The sequence below is a fragment of the Poecile atricapillus genome, chromosome 11, assembly GCF_030490865.1.
Source record: "Poecile atricapillus isolate bPoeAtr1 chromosome 11, bPoeAtr1.hap1, whole genome shotgun sequence".
NCBI lineage: Eukaryota > Metazoa > Chordata > Aves > Passeriformes > Paridae > Poecile > Poecile atricapillus.
Window position 1 is genome coordinate 12882242 of NC_081259.1, and position 20332 is coordinate 12902573.

At 36.5% G+C, this 20332-nt stretch overlaps 1 protein-coding gene and 1 long non-coding RNA gene across 6 annotated transcripts in view; one reads left to right on the forward strand and one right to left on the reverse strand.

Annotated features, from left to right (window-relative positions):
• Nucleotides 1–20332, forward strand: part of UNC13C (unc-13 homolog C) — a 131586-nt gene that overhangs the window by 109262 nt on the left and 1992 nt on the right. Inside the window, exons 26-32 of the mRNA XM_058846971.1 lie at nucleotides 1891–2040; nucleotides 3301–3424; nucleotides 5958–6014; nucleotides 7037–7117; nucleotides 10725–10872; nucleotides 19039–19131; nucleotides 19861–20020. Of these exons, the coding sequence (XP_058702954.1) occupies nucleotides 1891–2040; nucleotides 3301–3424; nucleotides 5958–6014; nucleotides 7037–7117; nucleotides 10725–10872; nucleotides 19039–19131; nucleotides 19861–20020 (813 nt within the window). The remainder of the gene's footprint in view (nucleotides 1–1890; nucleotides 2041–3300; nucleotides 3425–5957; nucleotides 6015–7036; nucleotides 7118–10724; nucleotides 10873–19038; nucleotides 19132–19860; nucleotides 20021–20332) is intronic.
• The window catches only part of LOC131583144 (uncharacterized), a 48526-nt gene that overhangs the window by 4373 nt on the left and 23821 nt on the right, over nucleotides 1–20332 (reverse strand). For 3 of the 5 annotated variants that reach the window (XR_009278460.1, XR_009278461.1, XR_009278458.1), the window contains exons 2-3: nucleotides 15035–15141; nucleotides 14433–14539 (exon numbers count right to left, since the gene is read on the reverse strand). This is a non-coding gene — a long non-coding RNA (uncharacterized LOC131583144). Of the gene's footprint in view, nucleotides 1–14432; nucleotides 14540–15034; nucleotides 15142–15948; nucleotides 15987–18971; nucleotides 19112–20332 lie in introns of those variants that run through there. The other 2 variants (XR_009278457.1, XR_009278459.1) reach the window with 2 other exon arrangements.

The following is a 20332-nucleotide window of genomic DNA, read 5'->3' on the forward strand; positions in this document are numbered from 1 at the left end:
CTGACCATGTTTATGTTCCTTCCTGAGACTGACAGCTTTTTCCAAGTGGTCTGCTTCAACCAGGGATGTCTGCCTGTGTTTAGCCTGCTTCAAGTGGTCATTGTGAATGGCCTTCTTGGGTCATTTGTTTGCCTGTGGATCTTCAAAAATTGTCTACTGAGCCTTACTCTCAATATCTTTCATTAATCAGAGTGCACACTGCAGTCCTGAATGAGTATGGTGCTGTGCCAGCAGTGCTTGTGGTATAAGAAGTAGCAAGTCACTTTTGCTTCAAATTAGAAAGAAGACTAAGGAAGAGGGATTAGTGCTGTAGTGGTGCTCATTAAGCAAAATCTGTAGTTGCTTATTTAATCCTTCCATGGGCAGTCTGGGTGGACAGTCTGCTTTTTTTCTGAGTGTGCTTAGTTTGCTGTATTGTCTTGCTGTACTTTTGCTCCCAGGCTCTGCTTCTCGGATCATTGACAGTGCATGAATATTATTTCTTTCCAGGGCTTCTTTCTGAATGAGCCAGCTAGGTTTCTGCAAAAGCAAACTCAGAATAGCTCAGTGTAGGATATGCTCCAGATAGCTAGAACATTCCTCGTGGCTCGGTTTACTGCTTGGGTCTGTGAGGTTAACAATGTTGGAAAGATGTCTAACGTCAAGGCAATGCATTATTTTGGCTTTTGTTGGAGGGACTGGTCCCAAGAATTTCCATGAGCAGCTTCACGAGCTGCCTCATGCAGATTTTATCTAGGGCTTTAAAGTGTGTAGGTAAGTGTACTCTGAAGTGCATTTGGAAAAGTTTCTGATTTTTCCAGTGATTTCACATGGAGGTTTGCATTCTCTTTTACCAATTAGCCATGTCACTGGAACAACTGATTGTTTCTTTTCTCTTACAGTAAATTCTCTTTCACTCTCCTCAAGTTAATCTTTGCCATTTATCTTTTCACCTTAACAGGCCATGTATATTTTTGGCCTCTGTTTTGCATTTCTGTTCATAAACTAATCCTAAACCCTTTTGATCCATCACAAATCAACGCATAAACCAAATCACTGTGTGTGCAGAGACTTTTCCTGCCTCTGAACAGGTGACTGATTAACTGCTGTTCTGCTTTGTGTCAATATGTTGTCCAAAGATTATCACATCAATAGCACTTTAAGACTGTCAGACACTCAACCAGATCAGTTAGGAAACAGAACAGTTTTCAGAAAAGCAGAGCAGATAAAAACTTGAGGAGGAAGGATGTGTTCACAGTCACCTTGAAGTGAAAAATATTCCTCCCAGGAGGAAGTCTGAGTGCTTCTAAGCAAGAGGGTTTTTTACAAAAGGATATTTTAAACAGTCCAAGTGTTTTAGCTCTGTGTAGTTGCAAAGAAGTAAAAAACCTTGTGATGGCACTGACTGTATGAAATCTGGAAAAAATCAAATTGAGCCAAACAAGGCAGAATCAGTGGGATTTTTTGATTTTAGTTCAAGAATCAAAGCTTAGTTCCTATTAAGCATCAAGAGAAAAACTATTTATCATCACCTGTTTGTATCATCCTTTCACACCAAAAATAAAACCTTGAGAAGTTGTTCGTAGCTAGTAGTCAATCACATCTAACCTATAGGTTTTGATACATCTGTTGCTTTCAGAAAATAAATATTTGGCACACCTACAAGGGTATGAAAATTGTGGCAGAATGGAAGCAAGGCAGGGAAAAGATCAAAACACAGCATGAATTATTATATGAACTATGATTCTCAGTAGAACTTATTTTCAGACTGTAACACCACAGTATCTTCAATTTTGAACACTGCATCATTGCAAAAATTTTTGAGTCTTGTTAAAGAACTTGATTCAAAATCATCATCATTGTTTTTTCTCCCAGAGTTCTTTCATTCTCTTTTTTTTTTTCATCCCATAGTTTCCAATTTGTTGTTGAAGATTGTGTAAGACAAATGAGCAATGAACTGAATCAAATGAGAGGAAATGGGAATGCAGCAGCCAATAAGAACAGTGCAGCCATTGATGCTGAGATTGTGCTTCGGCCTCTCATGGATTCCCTGGACAAAACGTAAGTGTGGCAGTCTGGGAACTGGAGTCCGGCACACTTGGTTTTGCTCTGAAGCACTGTTGATACCTGGAAGCACTCTATAGCATTTTTAATATTTCTAGTGTTCACTCTGTGCACAATCCCATGCCTAACCTGTTCACTTACACTGAGCAATTTTTACATAAGCTACAGGCTTGTCTTTCCATGTCTTGTCATATTTTGAGTCATTGAAAATGAGCCTGTGCATGGCCTCTCCTCCACAGGCTGTGTTATGAAGATTGTGCTGAACAAAAGAACAAAAGTCATTCCTATACTGAAGTGTTCTGGCATTTGTTCTGGGCTTGTACCCAATGTCTCACAGCTTATTGATATGCACTTCTGTGTCACCAAAGACCAGATCATCATCTAAACAGCACCTTGATTTTTTGATTATTTTTTTTTTTCAATTGGTAAAATGCTAAGTTTTGAGAGGATCCTGCAAACTGGTTTGGCCTCTGTAAGCAAGCATAACTTATGCTATCATCATTCAGCAGTGACAAGTTCTGAAAGGCCATGTGCAGCACAGGAATATCTGTAAGCACATTGATGTCCTTGGTCATTGGTGCTTGTCAAACCCCAGTGGCCTTTTGGTAGAAGTGAGAATAAGCAACCTGGAACTGATCCTTTACTCAAGGTCTCCACTCCTAAGTTACACATCCCTTTCATTCCTTGTCCAGGTTTTCCCCAGCCAGAAATTATCAAAGTTAAGGTGGAAAAGGTGCTCCAAAAATTTAATTTTACTGTAAGTAATAGATAGCAAGATTGCTCAGACATGTCAATATTTAGAAATAAATGCTTCCAAACAGTAGCTGTGAATTTGCATTAGCTATCAGCAACCAGTTCTACATCCCAGTAGAAATACATAACAAGAGAGACAGTTGCTTTTTATTTTTAAGACACAAACAAATTATATACTAAAACTTAATTTAGGGGCATGGGAGTGCTAAATTGTATCATTCATCAAACTTTATAACTCATCATGATTTTGCATTTTCAATAAATATGCATCAGTGATATATCAAGCATTAAATTAGATAGTGAAGATTTATATGGGTTTGTAGACTTCAAGTCTTTTTACCAAAAATATTTACTGATAATATTGCAAAATAATTTTGCTAGTGAGAAATTTTTATTAGTAGAGAAAAGATAAACCTTAATGGCTATTAATCTGAGCATGATAAAGCACCTCTGAAGCCTTAATGCTAGTTTTGGTGACTGATTTGTGGTTTTGTTTTATTCCAGTTTAAGTGTCTCTGCAAAAATCTGTGAGAAGACAGTTCTGAAAAGAGTTTTGAAAGAGCTCTGGAAGTTAGTCTTAAACAAAATAGAAAAGCAAATTGTGCTTCCACCACTGACAGATCAAACTGTAAGTGTTCCAGAGTACTTCTCAGTTGCCATAAAGCACTGTAATGATGTGCCTGACCCTGTCCTGTTCTGTACCTTGACCACAAGGAGTAACAGCTGGACTGCAGGCAGTGTGCTGCTCTTGGGTGTCTCAGAGTTGTGCAGCCAGCTTGCTCTTAGCTGGTGAGGAAGGCTTCATTCCTTCATTTACTGCCTGCCCCAACTCAGAGCAGTTTTTATGAATGCTGTCATGGAGAGAATGCAGTCATGTGCTCTCATACAGGGGGCTTTAAATCCAATTTCTTTCTCAGCTTCACTGTGCACAGTACAATGAAGAGTGTTCCTTGCCATTCCTAGTCATATCAGAAACTCAATCAGTTTCATTTTTGCAGCTTTGAGAAAGCCAAGGATGCCCCATCCCATCCTCCAGCCCTGCCTGCTGTGCCCTTCCTCATCTTGAGGCAGCACTTAATTAACATCAGGAAGCTTAAGCCAAATTTAGTGCTAAAGATTTGGGGTATTTTACTGGCAGACTTGACAGGAGGTGTTCTTTGGGCAGAGCTGCATTTCCAGCCTGCTGAGAAGAGGGCACGGAGCTACACTCACAGAAAGTGGCTGCACAGGAGACTTGTGGGGCATGGCCTGATGTGAACTCTGGTGGCTGAGCTGAGGGCAACAGTGAAATCTGATCCTGTCAGAGGATCAAGAGAGCTTGGCTTGGAGGCCTTTTCATAATTACATGGAGTTTTGGGGGGGGGGGTTGTTGGGTTTTTTTGTTGTTGGGGGGGTTTTTTGGGAGGGTGTTGTTTTGGAGGTTTTTTTGAGATATTGGGATAACTTAACTTAATTGATTTTGTTTTCAATCTTGTTTAAAATAAATTTGCCATCTTATGACAAGCTAATCATGATGTTGCCACAGTGTACCTTTGGCAACTTCGCTGTTACACATCCTATGGTACCACTTCAGCTGCTAAAAAGCTCTTGGTCAGGGTCCATAGGTTAAAGGCATATCATTAAATCCTATTATAATAGATTGAAGATGTGTGCAAATATATTGCTGGATGGGCAGGAAAAACTCTAATAGAAAATATATCAATGGTGCAGAGATAGTAATGAAATTACCTGAACTACTAAAAATTCTCAAGTAGAGCTGACCATGGCCAGGACTCCAGTCACTGAATTTGTTCATATTTACTGTCATGATCCTGTTAACTATGCATAATTAGAAACAACCTCTATTTCAATAAGTTTCATATTTACCTTTCTGAAATCATTAATTTGTTTTCAAGCTTTTTTTGGTGCAAATTTTATCTGCCAATACATAGGTAGCATTTCAATTGGGTAACTGCATTTTCCATCATGTGTTAGGAGCATTTATTAGCTTTATGCAGGATCAATTATGCATTGGACAATCTGTTTATTGTCCACAATTCTTTAGTGGTAGCCTCTACATAGAGTGTTTCTGGTAGGCATTGTGAACTATTTCTGTTTATTTTTATTCTTCTGTTAACTATTGAACACATAATTAAAGAAAATCACTGAAAAGTAGGACAACTGTGAGAGATTTTCTAGCCCTGAATATTTCTTTATGTTTGAGGGTGAGAGGAACAGACATTCAGAAATGGGGTTTATTGTTTCACATATATATATATATATATATATACACACTTATTTATCTTACCATTCTTGCTACTAAAAAATAATGAAGATTTAAGCTGTTGTTCTATAATACATTTTCTTCAATTGAAGTTTTTAGGAAGCAAAATTATTTCTGGAAAATGAAATTCTTTGGAAAAAAAGTCTAATGAAAAATTAGACCAGTGTAAGTTGGGTGAACCTTTTTTCTGAAATCCACATAATCAGAACTGTCTTGTTGAACTGCCGTGTAACTGCACTGGTAATTATATTGTTTAGAGTAATTGTGGTAAAAGATGTGAGCATGGAATTACAGTAGGATTCTGTTTGTCTGAGACAAATGTGTAGGCATTGGCCTTTGGAGTCATGCCAGGATTTGGCTATTGTAAAATACTGCTTTAACATCATAACACCTCAGTATCTGTTCTTTAAAGAAAGGCTCTGGCTCACAGTTCACTGTTGGGCTGTGTTTTACTCAGCTGAGGTCTCCCTCTACACAGGCTTTTGCAGGTTCCTCAGGGCTCTGCACTTCCCAGTATGATTGTTCATTTCAGCACAGCACCTGAGAGCTGCAGTTATGGACAAACATCTCACTGACACACACTGAGAACAATCACAGCCTCAGCTTTCAGTATTAAGCACAAAATGAGATAGCAGAAAGGAGAACACAAAACCACTCGCAGCAGAAAATGCAATATTTGTATCAGCCATAGGGTACTGGAGGGAATCTTGCTGCAGGCATTCAACCACTTGGCCTTATAAACTGAATGAAAATGTGTCTCCTGTGCCACTGAAACTTTTATTTAGCTTTGCAAAACGGTGACATTGGCCAATGTCCTAGCAGAAAATAAGATTGTGTTGACATAAAAAGCAAATATGCTGTCATGAGTCTGTTTCCTTAATTTTCAATGTGATTACAGGGGCCCCAGATGATATTCAGTGCAGCCAAAGATCTTGGACAACTGTCAAAACTCAAGGTAATGGAGCCAGATGAAGCTGTGAATGGCTTGTGCTAACGAAAAAAAGGAGGAAATATTAGTGACTGTGAGGCCAAACCTCATGCCTTGTTCTTATATAGTATCATAGGATTGAATATGGCAGTAACTACTCAGAGGTGAATAATTATTGTATATTTTCATCAAAACCAAGTTATGAATAAAAGAGTTCATGCTAATATGGTAAGTGATCACTACATGGGCCAAGAAGCCATCATTCCCATATTGCGCAACGAGGCCTTACGGGCATTAAACATCACCAAAAAAAATATCTTTGCTTCTGTAACCAGTCCTGAAAAAGCCCTTAAGGTGAGTAATTTTCTTTCTGTGGACTATTTGTGTGCATTGAAACACAGTATGTATCTCTGCAGTAAAATCTTCAGCACTTCACTGCTGGAGTCCACTTGATGGACAGCAGAGATGTTTGATACTGATGTCAGTTGTTTGTCAGTCAATTCTGCCATCAGGATTTCAGATTCGTACAGAAATGTGGCATTTGGGGCCTCTATGAGTGCTTGTTCAGTTTGCTAGAGGAGTTAAAATATTGCTTCTTTCACTGACTGCTTATTTAGACAAAGATTTAACAGGAGTGTAGTCACACTGTCTAACATGTTCTAATAGGAACCCCCCTGTTTTTTTAAACATAGCGCATTAACAAACATCTGTTAAACTGTCGGTTTGTTAATAAAATTAATTACTTCTATAGCTTCTAATATAACTATTTTAAGTTCAATTTTAACCTTTCCCCCATCCCCCAAAACAGAGAAATAATGCATCCTAGGAAAAGAGGTGCTCAGTATTAAACAGTGGATGTGGTTCTCTACAGTCTATGTTTTCAAGAAACAACACAATTGCTCTAGGTTATAATTCATTGTGAAAGTATTCTGAATTAATGCCTGTTAATCATAGTCCTTGGGGGCCATTTGGTGCATGTTTGTTTGTTTTGCAGATATTCACAATATTGTCTCTTTCAAAACCAACTGCAGTTTTCTCTTGCTTTGCAGGACCACGTGATCCGAGAGGAAGCCAAAAGCCTGACCCTGAGGCAGTGTGCAATAATGGACGTGGCACTAGTGACTATAAAGGTACAGCTTTGTGTGTTCTTCTGCTCTGTGCTGGAATGCCCAAGAGTGACTGATTGGTTTTCAGATAAAAGACCAGGGTCTTTTATACAGACTGCATGGATTTGCTTTCTGAAGTCAAAAAAAGTCATTAAGAATATTTAATATATAATTTAATTTGCTTATCAGTCTTTTTCACATTGGCCTGGATTATTGTTTGGTGTAAATAACTTAAAAGCAATCAGTTTCTAGAATAACAGCATATTTTCTGTCTGCTGGGAAGAGACAGCACATCAGGAAGGTAAGGAGGCAACTATTGAAGTATAAAATTGAAGATATAAGAGGAAATACTTATGATCAAGTGTTTTGCAATAAAACTGTGTCCAAGGCGAGCAAAAAGTAACAGAGAAGGCTCCCAGTTGCCATTTTTTGTATTTGTAGTGGAATTGGCATTTCTTTCAGAAATAAAAATAATTGGGAATTAGTAATGTTGTGGAAACAATTTGAACAAATTGAAAAATGGAACAAATTGAAAAATGGAACAAATTGAAGTATGCTCCCAAAGTAAGCTGTGTGAAGTATGTGAATCTAATAATTTTCCTTTCAAAGCATTTGTTCTAAACACGTAAAAGCTGGGAAAAATGTAAACTCTAATTCCAGTGCTTAAACTCTTACAAGGTGGATAGATAGGTGTTGACCATTTTACTAAAAATGCCTAGATTTGAAGGGAAAAGATAGAATAGGAAAAATCACTTTGTTAATTCAGCATCCTTATATCTGTGTGCTAAATTGTAATAGTTACTTCATAACTTTCATTAACTGAGCTAAAGAATGCTTCCTGAGAAACTTCTCTTCAAATTGTAAGGCAATGACTATGTGCATTACAACTGCCTGCTGTACTTGCAAGCTGATATGGCAAAATCATTTCCAAAATACTTAACAAATAACCTTGATCATGCAGAAATTTGGCTGACACTGGAAGGAAGTGAAAAAAGACAAGCCCTATGAGTTACCCCAAGAAAAAAAAGACTACTATGTTTATTTAGTAATGTAGTTCATATGCTTAATGATCAAAATATAGAATTTTTTTGGTAATGCTTAGTAAAAATATAGATTGTTTAAAAAAAAAATCATGGCTGCCAAGATAAGAATAGGAGAATGATAAAAATGGCTATGTGATGTGTGTTCAGAAATTGGGTAACTGATTATGGTAAGGAAGGGTTCTGCAGGGAGGAGTATCTCTACTTAGTCTTTTTTATTTTTCCTTTTACTTAATTCACTGAGAAACAATTACAATTTAATAGTGGATGGTGTTATTAATCCTTTGACAAATGTAAAGAAATATTTTTTAACCTTACATACATATAGCATATCATCAGTCTTTGTATTATGTAAAAATAACCATAGCAATTTATATAATTGTTTAATATTTTTCAGCTTAATTTTCAATTTATAGTTAGAAGAAGTGTCTTTCTGGCCTCAGTCATCTCAGACTAAGTTCCCTGCTACCTCCTTATGTCAGCCCAGAGTTCCAGCTCCCGCTGTACACCCAGAGAGAAACTCTGCAGAGAGAAAACCAGCACCCAAAGGGGCTTGAGTGGCTTTGGGCAGGTTTGGGCTGAGAGTGCAGTGCCTCCAGCACTGATTCCCATCCACTTGACATCTGCCCCTTTCATTTGTCAAGGTGACTTTCAAACCTCTTGTGTCACCAGCAAACCTAGAAACCGCTCAGACAGGAGCAAGAGCAGCAGGGGAAATATTTTAAGGTTTCCATCTCTAAGGAACAGAGTAATAACTGATCCAGCTGAACCTGTAAAACCCTGTTTACTCATTATTTTTCTATATTCAGTTCCATACAGTAATGATAGGATCACATTGCTGGTTTTGCTTGCTAAACTTACCATTTATGGGAAAAACAAAAAATGTAGTTAAAAACTGAGGAAAATAAGGGTCAAGTGTCTCTGTTGCTTTCTCTGGCTATTAGCTTTCATGGAGCTCTCAACCATGTGCAGCTGCTGTGGCAGATAACATTTTACTGGGAGACACAACTTCAAAAAAAATCACAGTAATTGTCACAACAGCAGGAAATATTAACAGATTTTTAACACTTGCTTATAAATTGATTATGATTCTTAGTGAAATCATGACTAAACCCTTGAGCAATTAAGATGAGAGATTTGTTTGGAACATAGTGTATGAAATAATTTGCTTGGAAAGATACATATTTTATATAATTATGTAATGATGAGGAGATAGATTTATTCAGAACCTTTAAAACTGACACTAACTGTCCCCACAATATTAAAACATATAATATATGTATAATATATATAACATATACAGTATAAAACGGTGCAGCCTGATAAATTTCAAACCCCTTTTTTTTCCTCCTAAAGATACTTTTTCTCTTTAACAGTCAGACAGCAGCAATACAGAAATGTAAATAATAACTGCCATGAAACATTTATGTTTCATCTCCTGCAGAATCTTGAGAGCTGGAAGGTGAAATATGTGCACTAAATGCAAAGGGCAGATGTGGACTGTAGGTCTGAGCTGTCCAGATAAGCCTGGGATACAGCATTCACTGGAGATGTGTGTATGTGAACTGGAATGTGTATATTGCATCTGCTCCTTTGGCAACACTGCAAAAAGGCAGGGAGGGGAGATTCTGCTTACAGCCCCCGACACTCCCTGTACACAGTGGACCAATATTGCATCTCATCAAGCAGTCATTGTGTTCCTGAAAAACATTGTTTGTTTTTACTAATCAGCCATTAATGGGAGCTTTATTGATCTTGAGACCTAGAACTGTAGTGGAGGTTGCATAATGCTTTGCGATGAAAGGATGTAGCACATTTCTTTTGATTGTAGCACATTTCTTTTCATTGTAGCACATTTCTTTTCATTGTAGCTAACATGTATTAATTCATCAAAGACTGTCCTGTAAAAACTTCAGGAAAGATTCTTCATTGTGTGAGGAAAAAGGGAAGAATCTGTCCCCTAATTTTTCTAAATTCAGCTTTGGGATTGAAAACATAATATAATACATTTATATATATTATATATATATATATTTTACATAGTCAGCATAGTATCAATGTCATAAGCATATTTTTCCAAATCTAGCTGCGCCAGTAGAGTAGTGGTCCTCTTCTCACACTGCTACTCAAACACTTCACACTAGAGTAGTCTCTGAAGATTTTTACAAAATTCCCTTTTCCCTGAAAAGGATTATATTCTTTATCTGTGCTTGTAAACCATGCCTTCAAATGAGAGGGGGTTTGTGATGTTTTGGGGCTTTTAGATAAAGAATTAAAACTGATTCCATTCTCTAAAACTAAAAGAATGCCTCAAATATTTGTTCAGTTTTGGCAAATGAATACTTCAGATCATGAAGACCAAAATCAAAATTTTGTATATTGTTTTCTTCCCCTTATGCTTAAGTATTTTTTACTCTTGGATAGAAGCTTTGTAATAGAGATTATGACAGTTATCTGAAATGCTATAATAACTCTACACCTGCCTGTTGCTACTTCGAAACATTAATTTAAGAATTTTACTTCAAGGTGTATGTCTGTAACTGAGGCCTTTTTTTTTTCCTGTGATCAACCATATTTGTTATTCATTTTAGCAATATTTCCATGCTGGAGGAAGTGGGCTGAAAAAGAATTTCCTGGAAAAGAGCCCAGACCTACAGTCCCTCAAATACGCTCTCAGCCTTTACACACAAACTACTGACGCCTTGATAAAGAAGTTCATAGCCACACAAACTTCTCAGAGTAAGTGATCTGTAAGGGACATAGAAGTACATCCTATCATATTTTAAATGTTCTAAATTGTTGATTGCAGATTGCTTTCTCCACTCCCTGTGGTATTTTAGAGTTTATTGGCAGTAATTTGCCCATGTGATGTGTTTGATGTTATCCCTTCTCCCAACGCTGCTGCTGGAGCTCACCTGAGGGCAGTTCCTTTAGGGGCACAGGAGGAGCAGGCCCCGAGCTCTGGCTGCACACTGAGCACCAGGGTTATTTGTAGGAGCACTGCACATGTTATATTCCAAGCTGAATGTTTCCTTCATTCTAGAAACTGCAAATTTTTGCATAATAGTAATCTTTGCTAGATTTCTTTTTTGAAAGATTTTCTATTTTGAATGTAATAAGCATTTGTAAAAATGACCTGCCTGCCACTTCATGTCTTTGGGAAAGAATATAATTTGCTGATATAATGAATTATCCTCTCCAGCTCATAGGAATTAGAAAGTTTTAATTGAAGAGTAAAGCTGGAAATCAATTGCTTTTACTTCTGAAGTAAAATATGTTACAATATAAAAACGTGAGTTTTGCAGTTTGCCCTAAGAGGTTTTCAAAGGAATGATTTCCTAAGCTGTTTCCATATTAAAACTGAGACCTCTGTTAATAACTCATATATTACAAATGAGAAAATAGTTATAGAACTCTAATATGTAGAGAGTAGAGTCTTTTTTCTCCCTCTCAGACGCAAAAACTAGCAATATGGATTCAGGCATAAAACTGTTACTTTTATGTGTATTTTGCTTTTCTTTAGTACATACCTTCATTGTAGCTTCAGGAGAAAAAAATAGTTAAGTTGTAGTCATAAGTAATGATCATTTATAAATCCTGAAGCACCAAATTGAATATTCTGATTTTCATCAGGATTTCAGCCTGAGGTCTGTGTTCATTTCTATGCACACATTACCATGCCTGTATTTGCACACCAGTATTGTTAGAAATGTAGCCACTGGGAATGAAACTTAAGTAAAAGTGAACCATAACTTTTCATTATCTTTTAATGCCTCATTTAAAAGAATTAAATCCTCATCTATTATGAGCTCCAGCCCCACAGCTGTAACTGTATCATTAGCTTTTAGTTAAAATGACCTTGTTTGCAAATCAGAAGATTTATCTGGAATAAAATTAGATTGATATTTGGCCTATTTTTTTCACATTGTCAATCCATAATCAATAGACAGCTGGATATAATTAAGCTCAAAGCAATGGAAAAAAAATATTGTAAATGTAAAGAAGGCATGTATTGTACAATAACTGACTGTACATAGACTTGGATGCTTGTTTTTCCTGTAATGATGTAATCAGACAACAATCAGACTTACTTTCACCCACAGGTTAAAATAATTTCTCGCTCACCAAGAATAAGCTGCAGTTTTTCTAAGAAACTGAAGAGCAAAAAATTGTCTGATTGGGGTGAAAAGGAGAGTTAACTTTACACATAAATAGCCAAAGGTTGGACTTCATGATCTTGGAGGTCTCTTCCAACTTTAATGATTCTCTGATTCTGTGATAATGGCTCTGTAAAAGTGTGTCATGGTCCTTGATACTTCCTGTATTTCTGTTCATGCAGGACAATGTTCAGTAGGAATAACCAAATTATCCAACACCATGATCTGCACTATTTCTACAGGAGAAGGATTACTTGAACCAGAGTTTTGTTTCCCAGCCTTTGTGCCCACACATTCCTAAAGATATTGGCAACAAAGAAATTTGCATGAGATAATAATAATAAAACCATTCCAAACATTTAAAATTGTGTCTCAGGGAGTCATAGTTTTTCCTGTGGTGGTTTCACCACACTAAATAGTTGAAAGCATAGCTCCTACTGCCTCTTTCAAATGCATCATGAGACTACATTGTTATAGACACATGCTTTAAAAGCAGAGTATCTCACAGCAGGAATAATGAAATTGACTGTTGTATTCTTACTCTGATGATTATTCTTTTCAAAGCAACACTACAGACTCGCAAGACTTTTCAAAACAGACAAGTGTTGCAAGAAGTAAATGACAATGAGGAGCATAATCTGGCACTAACTTTTTCAGTAACTGCCTTTTTTTATTTTTCTCCATATAATGTTGTTCATCACTGGAGGTCTGTTCCAGCTGTAATTATTCTATGCTGATGAAAATTGTAAATTTAATGCTTACTCAGTGTTATGAACACAAATCTGTAACCACACTATGAAAATTAAGGACTAAAGAAAAATGTTGTCTAACAAATAAAGATACAGACAGTTCAGATACCAGGTTAGCTTTTTCAGTGACATAGCTTATTAAATGCCTTTCTGCCTGGCAGAGGAGGCAGGAGAGGTTTCTCTTCAACTGTTATCCCAGATCTGCCATACACTTTCAATGTGTTTGTTTGGAGAGTAAATCCTGTGGAAACTCTGATCATTATAGATTTTAACATTGGTCTAAATAGGATAGTAAGGGGGATGTAGTATATGACTGTCCCTCTGTATAAACATTTCCAGAACACAAGCCAAGCCTGCTAAGCACTTATCCTGTTTTAATCCCAAACCACAAACGTAAAACATGCAGAGCAGCATTTTCTTTTGCAAATAAATTATCAGTATAACAATACATAGAATGATTTATAAACTAGTGACAAAATTTAGTTCCACCTATCTGAACTTCACATTTGGTATTACCTAGAAAGGATTCAGCTGATTCTGCAGTGCATGTTGTAAGTGCATTCATCTGGATCAGTTTTCTTATTCAATCATACACAAGTGTTGCCACTGCCAAGAACCATTCCATGGAGCAGGTCACTTCTGGGGTCACTACAATGGACCTTGATACAGACCTAAAGGATTTTTCAAAACCTGAAGGCAGTTTAGCGAGGAGACCTGAATTCCAAAGCCTGAGTGACCAGTATTTAACACACTAGGTGGTCGCTGATACCTTTGTAAAGAGCACATAAAACACAGCCAGATGAGAATCGTGTACCATCAGTGCACCATTGCCAAGCAGATCACTTGAGGTTCAGATCTCAGACTGATTTTATTTACTCTGGACTTCTGTCAGCTGCAAATTGTCACTTTATTTGTCCACTAATAATAATAATAGTAAACATTAGCTCATGCTGTAAAAGTGGATGGGTTTTTTCCTCTAAATTCAGCTACAGGGTAACATTCTTGCATGCATTCAGATTTTTATATGGATTGCTCTCAAAATCTTTTGTAATCAAACCACTCTTTGTGCACAGTCTAGTTGAGCCAAGCATGGATCAGCTGTAAAATAAGCTTGGAGGGGTTAGCACTGTAGGGCTGGAACCCCACAGCTGGTTCACAGCTGGAAGGCAGCCAGCAGCCAGCCCAGAACTTCTGGGAAAGTTCCAGGGCTTCTGCAAAAGACAACGTATTTTGTAATTTTGTATTTTGTATTTGACAAGAGCTCTAGACAAATTGGACAATTTTTAGGTCAGGCAGGACAAGATAATTTTAACCAAACTTGAGCTAAATTCAACTTTCAACCATATTTTCACAATCAAGACAGAACTCTAAAAGCCAAAGGACAAACACTCACTGTACTTCTGTTGGCCTAGTGCATGAACTTTCCTTATCCATGATATGCTTGGCTTACCCTTACTCTGTGCTGAGACCTGTACTGGTGAAGCTTCTCTTAAGTCATTCCTGAAAAAGGAAGAGAGAAGCAGTCACCTTTTTAAGTTGTACCTTCACCTTTTTAACTGCTTAAAGTATATCAAAACTAAATGGCTATGGTTTAGTTTTGCAAATGCCTTGAATCTTCAGTAATTTCATAAACTATAGCCAGTGCTGTGAATATTTACATTTGTTTAGCATCAGCACTAATAACATTTAAACAAATATTATTTTAATTTTAGCAAGCTACATAAAAAGACAGAGACTCAAACAGAGTTTCCTGAATTAGGTCTCAATTATTACCTCTAATTTCTCCAAAGTAAACACCACTCTTGCATCTAAAATGGTTATTTATTGGACATAGAGAAATATTTTTTCTTACAAATTTACAGCAGCTCCAGTTCACAAATGTTGTTAGAGAATAATACATAATGGCAGGATTTTTTAGCTTGACTTACAATAGTTTGTATCAGTTAAGCAGAAAAATCAATACTCATAAGACAGAGCTCATATTGCAAACCCTACCTGGGTGTTTACCAGGCTGCAGAAAAGGCTTTCCTTCAGCTGGTCTGATTCCAATTTCTTCATTCTAATGCCAGAAGACAATTGAAAGCTAAAAAGGGAAGATATATCTGAAAACAAGAAAATATAATACTCATTAAGTAAATATGCTTATCTCTAACAGTAACTCCATCCTTGTCTTGTGAAGTCACCAACACAGGGAAGGAAGTTACACAATCAGAAATGAAGACAAATTCTTTTCAACTGCCCAGACAAAATTCAGTTACATGTTCCTTTGCAACCTGGAATTCTACAAAGCAAAGAAGAACCTCAATATTTCAGAAATATACAGAATGACATTAAAAAATAATCTGATATTAACTGTAGTTTAAGCAAGCAGATAGATGACATCATACTACAGAAAATAAAGATTGCTTAAATTGTTTAGCAGTTCTTATAGTTGAAAAAGAAAGACCTTTTCTTCTTTTGCTTGTCAAAAGCATTGTATTATTAACTGTCATGTTTTGAAAGCTACACCTGTATTCTATCAGGAAATTTAAGTCCTACAGAGCATTTCCAGCTCTCTCATAACCCCTATTTCCGACAGAATTTAACTCAAGAAATAATCCCTGCTTCATCCACTGTAGTTTCAAATTGAGGTCAGAACTGAGTGTTACACAACCTTATTTCATAAAAAAAAAAAACACCGCAGACCTGCATTACAAGCTGAAGAAATCAGCACATTATTACAAGCAACAAACAAGAAAGACAAGAACAAAGAAGAATCATGCTGAATTACATCTAATAAAAGTATTCCAGCATATGCTGATAGCAAAAGAAATGCACTCAGAATAGTGGCAGAAACATAATTATTTTTAAAGTTCACATAAATAAAACCAGACTGCTGGTAAAGCAGAAATTCTTTACCAAATACTCACTTAAGAGGCTGTCACGTGACAAAATTTCTGGTTGTTCCCTAAATGAAACAGTAAAGCACCTAAATTAGAAACAAGTTGTAAATCAGTTTCCTCTAAGTGTTCAAGAAAATAAACACAAGCTACAGGTAACCATTTTATGATATCAATTTTAAACAGTTATTTTGTACTAGAAGCAGAGCATGCAATACATACAGAAACCTCTTGAGAGGCCTGTGTGTTGTCTGGGTAAGACACTGGACAGAATATATGCACATATATATAAATATATATAAAAAAATATTCCTACACCCACAGAGGGATAGATGAGGCCACGCCTCTCAGATCAAAGCTGGCTCATCCCCAGTTTCCTTAGCACATGGAAAAAATCCGTTTTCTCTGCTGCCATGCTTTTCTCTAACACACAGAAGAGATCATCTAGGCTTGCTACATCCATCTAACAATTGGGCTTTAACTTTTGCTTTTTGGATTAAATTAAAATGTTAAAAAATGCACTCAAGTTTTCCTCCAAATCAGTCTTTGGAGCCTGTGAAAAATAACTCCATGAGTCACCCTGATATTTAGTGGCTCAGCACCAGACAAATGTATGTATTTTATTGGCATCATCAATCAAAAGAGGACAGACGCTTGTCTGGATTAAAGTGCTGATTTCATAATTTGTGTAATTCCTAGAGCACTGGAAACTATGAAAGCTTGAATATTTGTTCCACCTTTTCATTCTTATGTCCCATTTAGAAAATAAGGTCAAAGCAGAAGTCCAGTATTTAAATGAGCAGGTTTCTGGTGAAAAAGCCCGTGAGGCAGATGGGAGAGGTTAGACTGGCACCAGTGCCAGGTCAGCTGCCCTGGCTCCCACTGCTCAGCCAGCTTTCTAAGTCTTGGGTAATAAAATCATGTCATACATGAGTATTAGTTTGCAGGTAGTTGTTTTTTCTTCTGAACTAGCTTTCTAATCCTCAGAGAAGAAAAGATCTAGAAACCCTGAACCCTTAGAGGCAGAGGAAAAAAATAAAAAAGAAACATATATAAACATCCACAAATTTTGATACAGTCATACAAAGTTTCAGATTCTTGCTTATTATCTTTGGCTACTTTGGGGCAAAAATACTGCAAGTCACCACATTCTTAAATTTTATGCTAACTCATTTTGTGTGAATACCATTTATTTCTGCTGGGTTCTTTCTTTTCATGCAAACCTAGAAGTTAGTTTCCAAACTCCTCCTCCTGTGAGAACTTTTTGCTGCTAAAAGATCAAGCAAGACAAAGGAATCTTTCCACAGAAATGTACTTTTGTGCACAATCACAGACTGATTCAGTAGGAATCTCTTGTATTTAGCAGGAATATTATAATAGAAAATATAGGGAGTTACTGTTTTGTTTCTGCAAAGCATACATGACTCATTTTTCCATTTGCATATTCTGTTATTTACTCAGAGTGCACAAGTTCACCTTTTCCAGAGATATCAACTAAGGAATAGAAGGCAGGGGAATTTCTCTGTGCACATATCGTGATTATGACTATCATGACTAAGAAATATTTGACTTGGTCCTTGGTCTGAAATGTCTGTCTTCTGTCAAAATCATTAGTGTTATAACAGCTCTCACACTGATCCCATTCCAGGTGCTAAATAAGGAGGAATAAAAGCTCCCTGAGGAGTAAGGGCCTTTGGCCAGAGATCTTTTTTTCCTTCTTTACAGTTTATTTGCTGCAAAAGAATGACTGCACTTTAAATGCACATGGTCACCTTAAGACCCACCAGTAAGAGAATTTAAATTTTGTATTTTGAATGATATAAATATACTAGCAAATAAAACATAAAGCAGATATTAGAGAGCAAGCAGTAATAATTAAACATCCATAAGGTTTTCAAACATGAGGCAGAATCATTTATAGGTTTGTTAGCCTTCGAATGAGTTATATTATAGTACTAAAGGAAGAAAAGTGCAGTCATCCTCTGCAGTGCATGGAGAGATTTATTGTCAGCTAAATTGGCTTATTAAATGTAGTAGGATAAATGGACCTTTCTATAGTGCAGTGAGAATCACTAATTCCTGCTGTGACTGTATAAGAAGTGATAGTGAAAAGAAAACAAAAGAGCAGAAATAGACAGATCAGAGACTTTAAAATGAAGTACCATGGTTCTTGAATGTCAACAAGAGATGCTATAAGCAAATACTAAATGTCCTGGAATTGTATCTCTAGTTTGTTCAGCAGGTCAGAAAGAGAAAGATGGATGGGGTGATTACAGAAAGAAACCAAGTTTATATTCTAAACTCCAATAGAAATTGTCTCTGCAGGCTGAAATGTTCTGCAAATGAGTTTTTCTCAGCAATACTGAATGTAGAGTCATTTTAATGTCAACTGCTTTTAGTATAAAACTGGGTGATGCTTTGCACAGGTTTCTTTATAACCATATCAAGCAGTACTGTACATACAAGACTATTCACACTACATATCTGTAGTATTGCTTGGAGCACTCTTCTAAATTATGGACTAAAAGGAAAGAGATAATGACTAAGAGACCTTTGCAATAACATATTTTGCAAAAGTTAATAAAAAGGTTGGAGAAACAGAACAAGTCTAATCTTACAGATCAATAGATTTTTGTCTTGATGAAATCAATCTGCCATCCCTTCAACCTTCTTTTATTTTTAAGCCCCTCTGTGCTAGTGCAGAACTCCAGTAATGTCCTGAGACAAAACATTTAACAAAAGATTCATCAATAGTGATATAGAAGTAAAATACACATTTAAATACACATTTAGCAGTAAGAATTTTGGGAGGTACATGAAAAGCTTGATAAACCCACCAACTTAGGCATTTCAAGATACAAACACACCTAATGACAACCAAAATGGAAAGTTCCAGATGAGCAGGATTTCTTATTTCACTGAGGCATGTTCCATAGGTTTATGCAATTACCCAGTTCTTTTGTGGCAAATTCATTCATGAATCAGTAACTGATTCCCACTTAACTGTGAAACACGACAGAAATTAAGTGTTTCTGTCAGAAAATACCACTCACCCTTCACTGTCTATTTCTCTTGATGCATGGAGAAGCCAGGTGTGCTAACCAATAATTCTTGTTTCAGGTCAAACTGCTAATAATTCAGTGGGTGAGATATCTGTACAGGTGGATGTCTCTACCCATCCTGGAACTGGTGAGCATAAAGTCACTGTGAAAGGTAAGTTTCAAAACAGCCAGCTTTAAAAAGAAAGCAACAAAAAAAGATCAAACCTCCCAGCACTACATCCTAAGTCAAACATACCAATACTAAAATAAAAAATAAGTGTTATAGTACTTGAGAAGCTATGAGTACACTTCAGGTAATTAGAGGTACACATTTTCCTTGCTCAGCATCAACAGAAGTTCAGATTATGGAGCCAAGTACTGTCTATGCTTCTCTCTGTAGATAATTTGAATTTAGTACTATAAATTATAGTTATAAATTAAAATTTGTAAAATAATACTTGTCAACTGCTTGTACATAATTCAACTTCCAGAAAACTACAGCAAAGTTGAGTGGTGAATGAATGTACCAAGCCTTAAGAAGCTGCATCTTTCACAAAATACCTTTGTTCTTCACAATCTGAATTTCAGAAACACGGGAACGTTCAGATTAGTATAAGCTGGTTTTTTTTTAATTGCAGGGAAGGTAGAAGGCAAAAAGAAGCTGTAAATGTAAAGGATTTGTAAAATACATGTTTACAGCTGATACTTTGAACCTAAAAGTAGTCAGACATCTTTACTTGGCAGGGAAGGGGCGAGGTTCCTCCTAGGCTTACCAGGTATTGATATCCTATAGGGAAGCTCTCAGGTCACCTTTTGCTGCCTATACAGACATACAGGGTAATTAATTGGAACTCTTCCAGTGAGATTTTTATTTAACTTCATTTCTTTTATCTCTCTATAGTTGTAGCAATTAATAACCTAAACTGGCAAACAACAGCTATGTTCCGGCCCTTCGTGGAAGTTTGTATATTGGGTCCTAAATTAAGTGACAAGAAAAGAAAACATGGAACAAAGACAAAGAGCAACACCTGGTCACCAAAGTATAATGAAACTTTCCAATTGTAAGTCTTTCATGTCTGAGAATTGCATATTTTCTTAAAATTTTCCTAAAATATTTTTGCCCTTAAACCATTCATAACAACAACAAAAAAAAAAAGCCATCCTACCATAGATATATAGACACCATTTCAAAATTATTTACTAATTTGTATCTTTGTTGTATATGAAGATGAATGGCAGTCACCAAACTGTCAGACCTACAAAACCTGGTTAAAATGTACAATTTATTTCCCTACAGAGGAATAACTATTTCTGTCCCTGAGAATCGATTGGCCTAGGTATTTGTTCAGACAGAAGCATTAATTATTATCTGT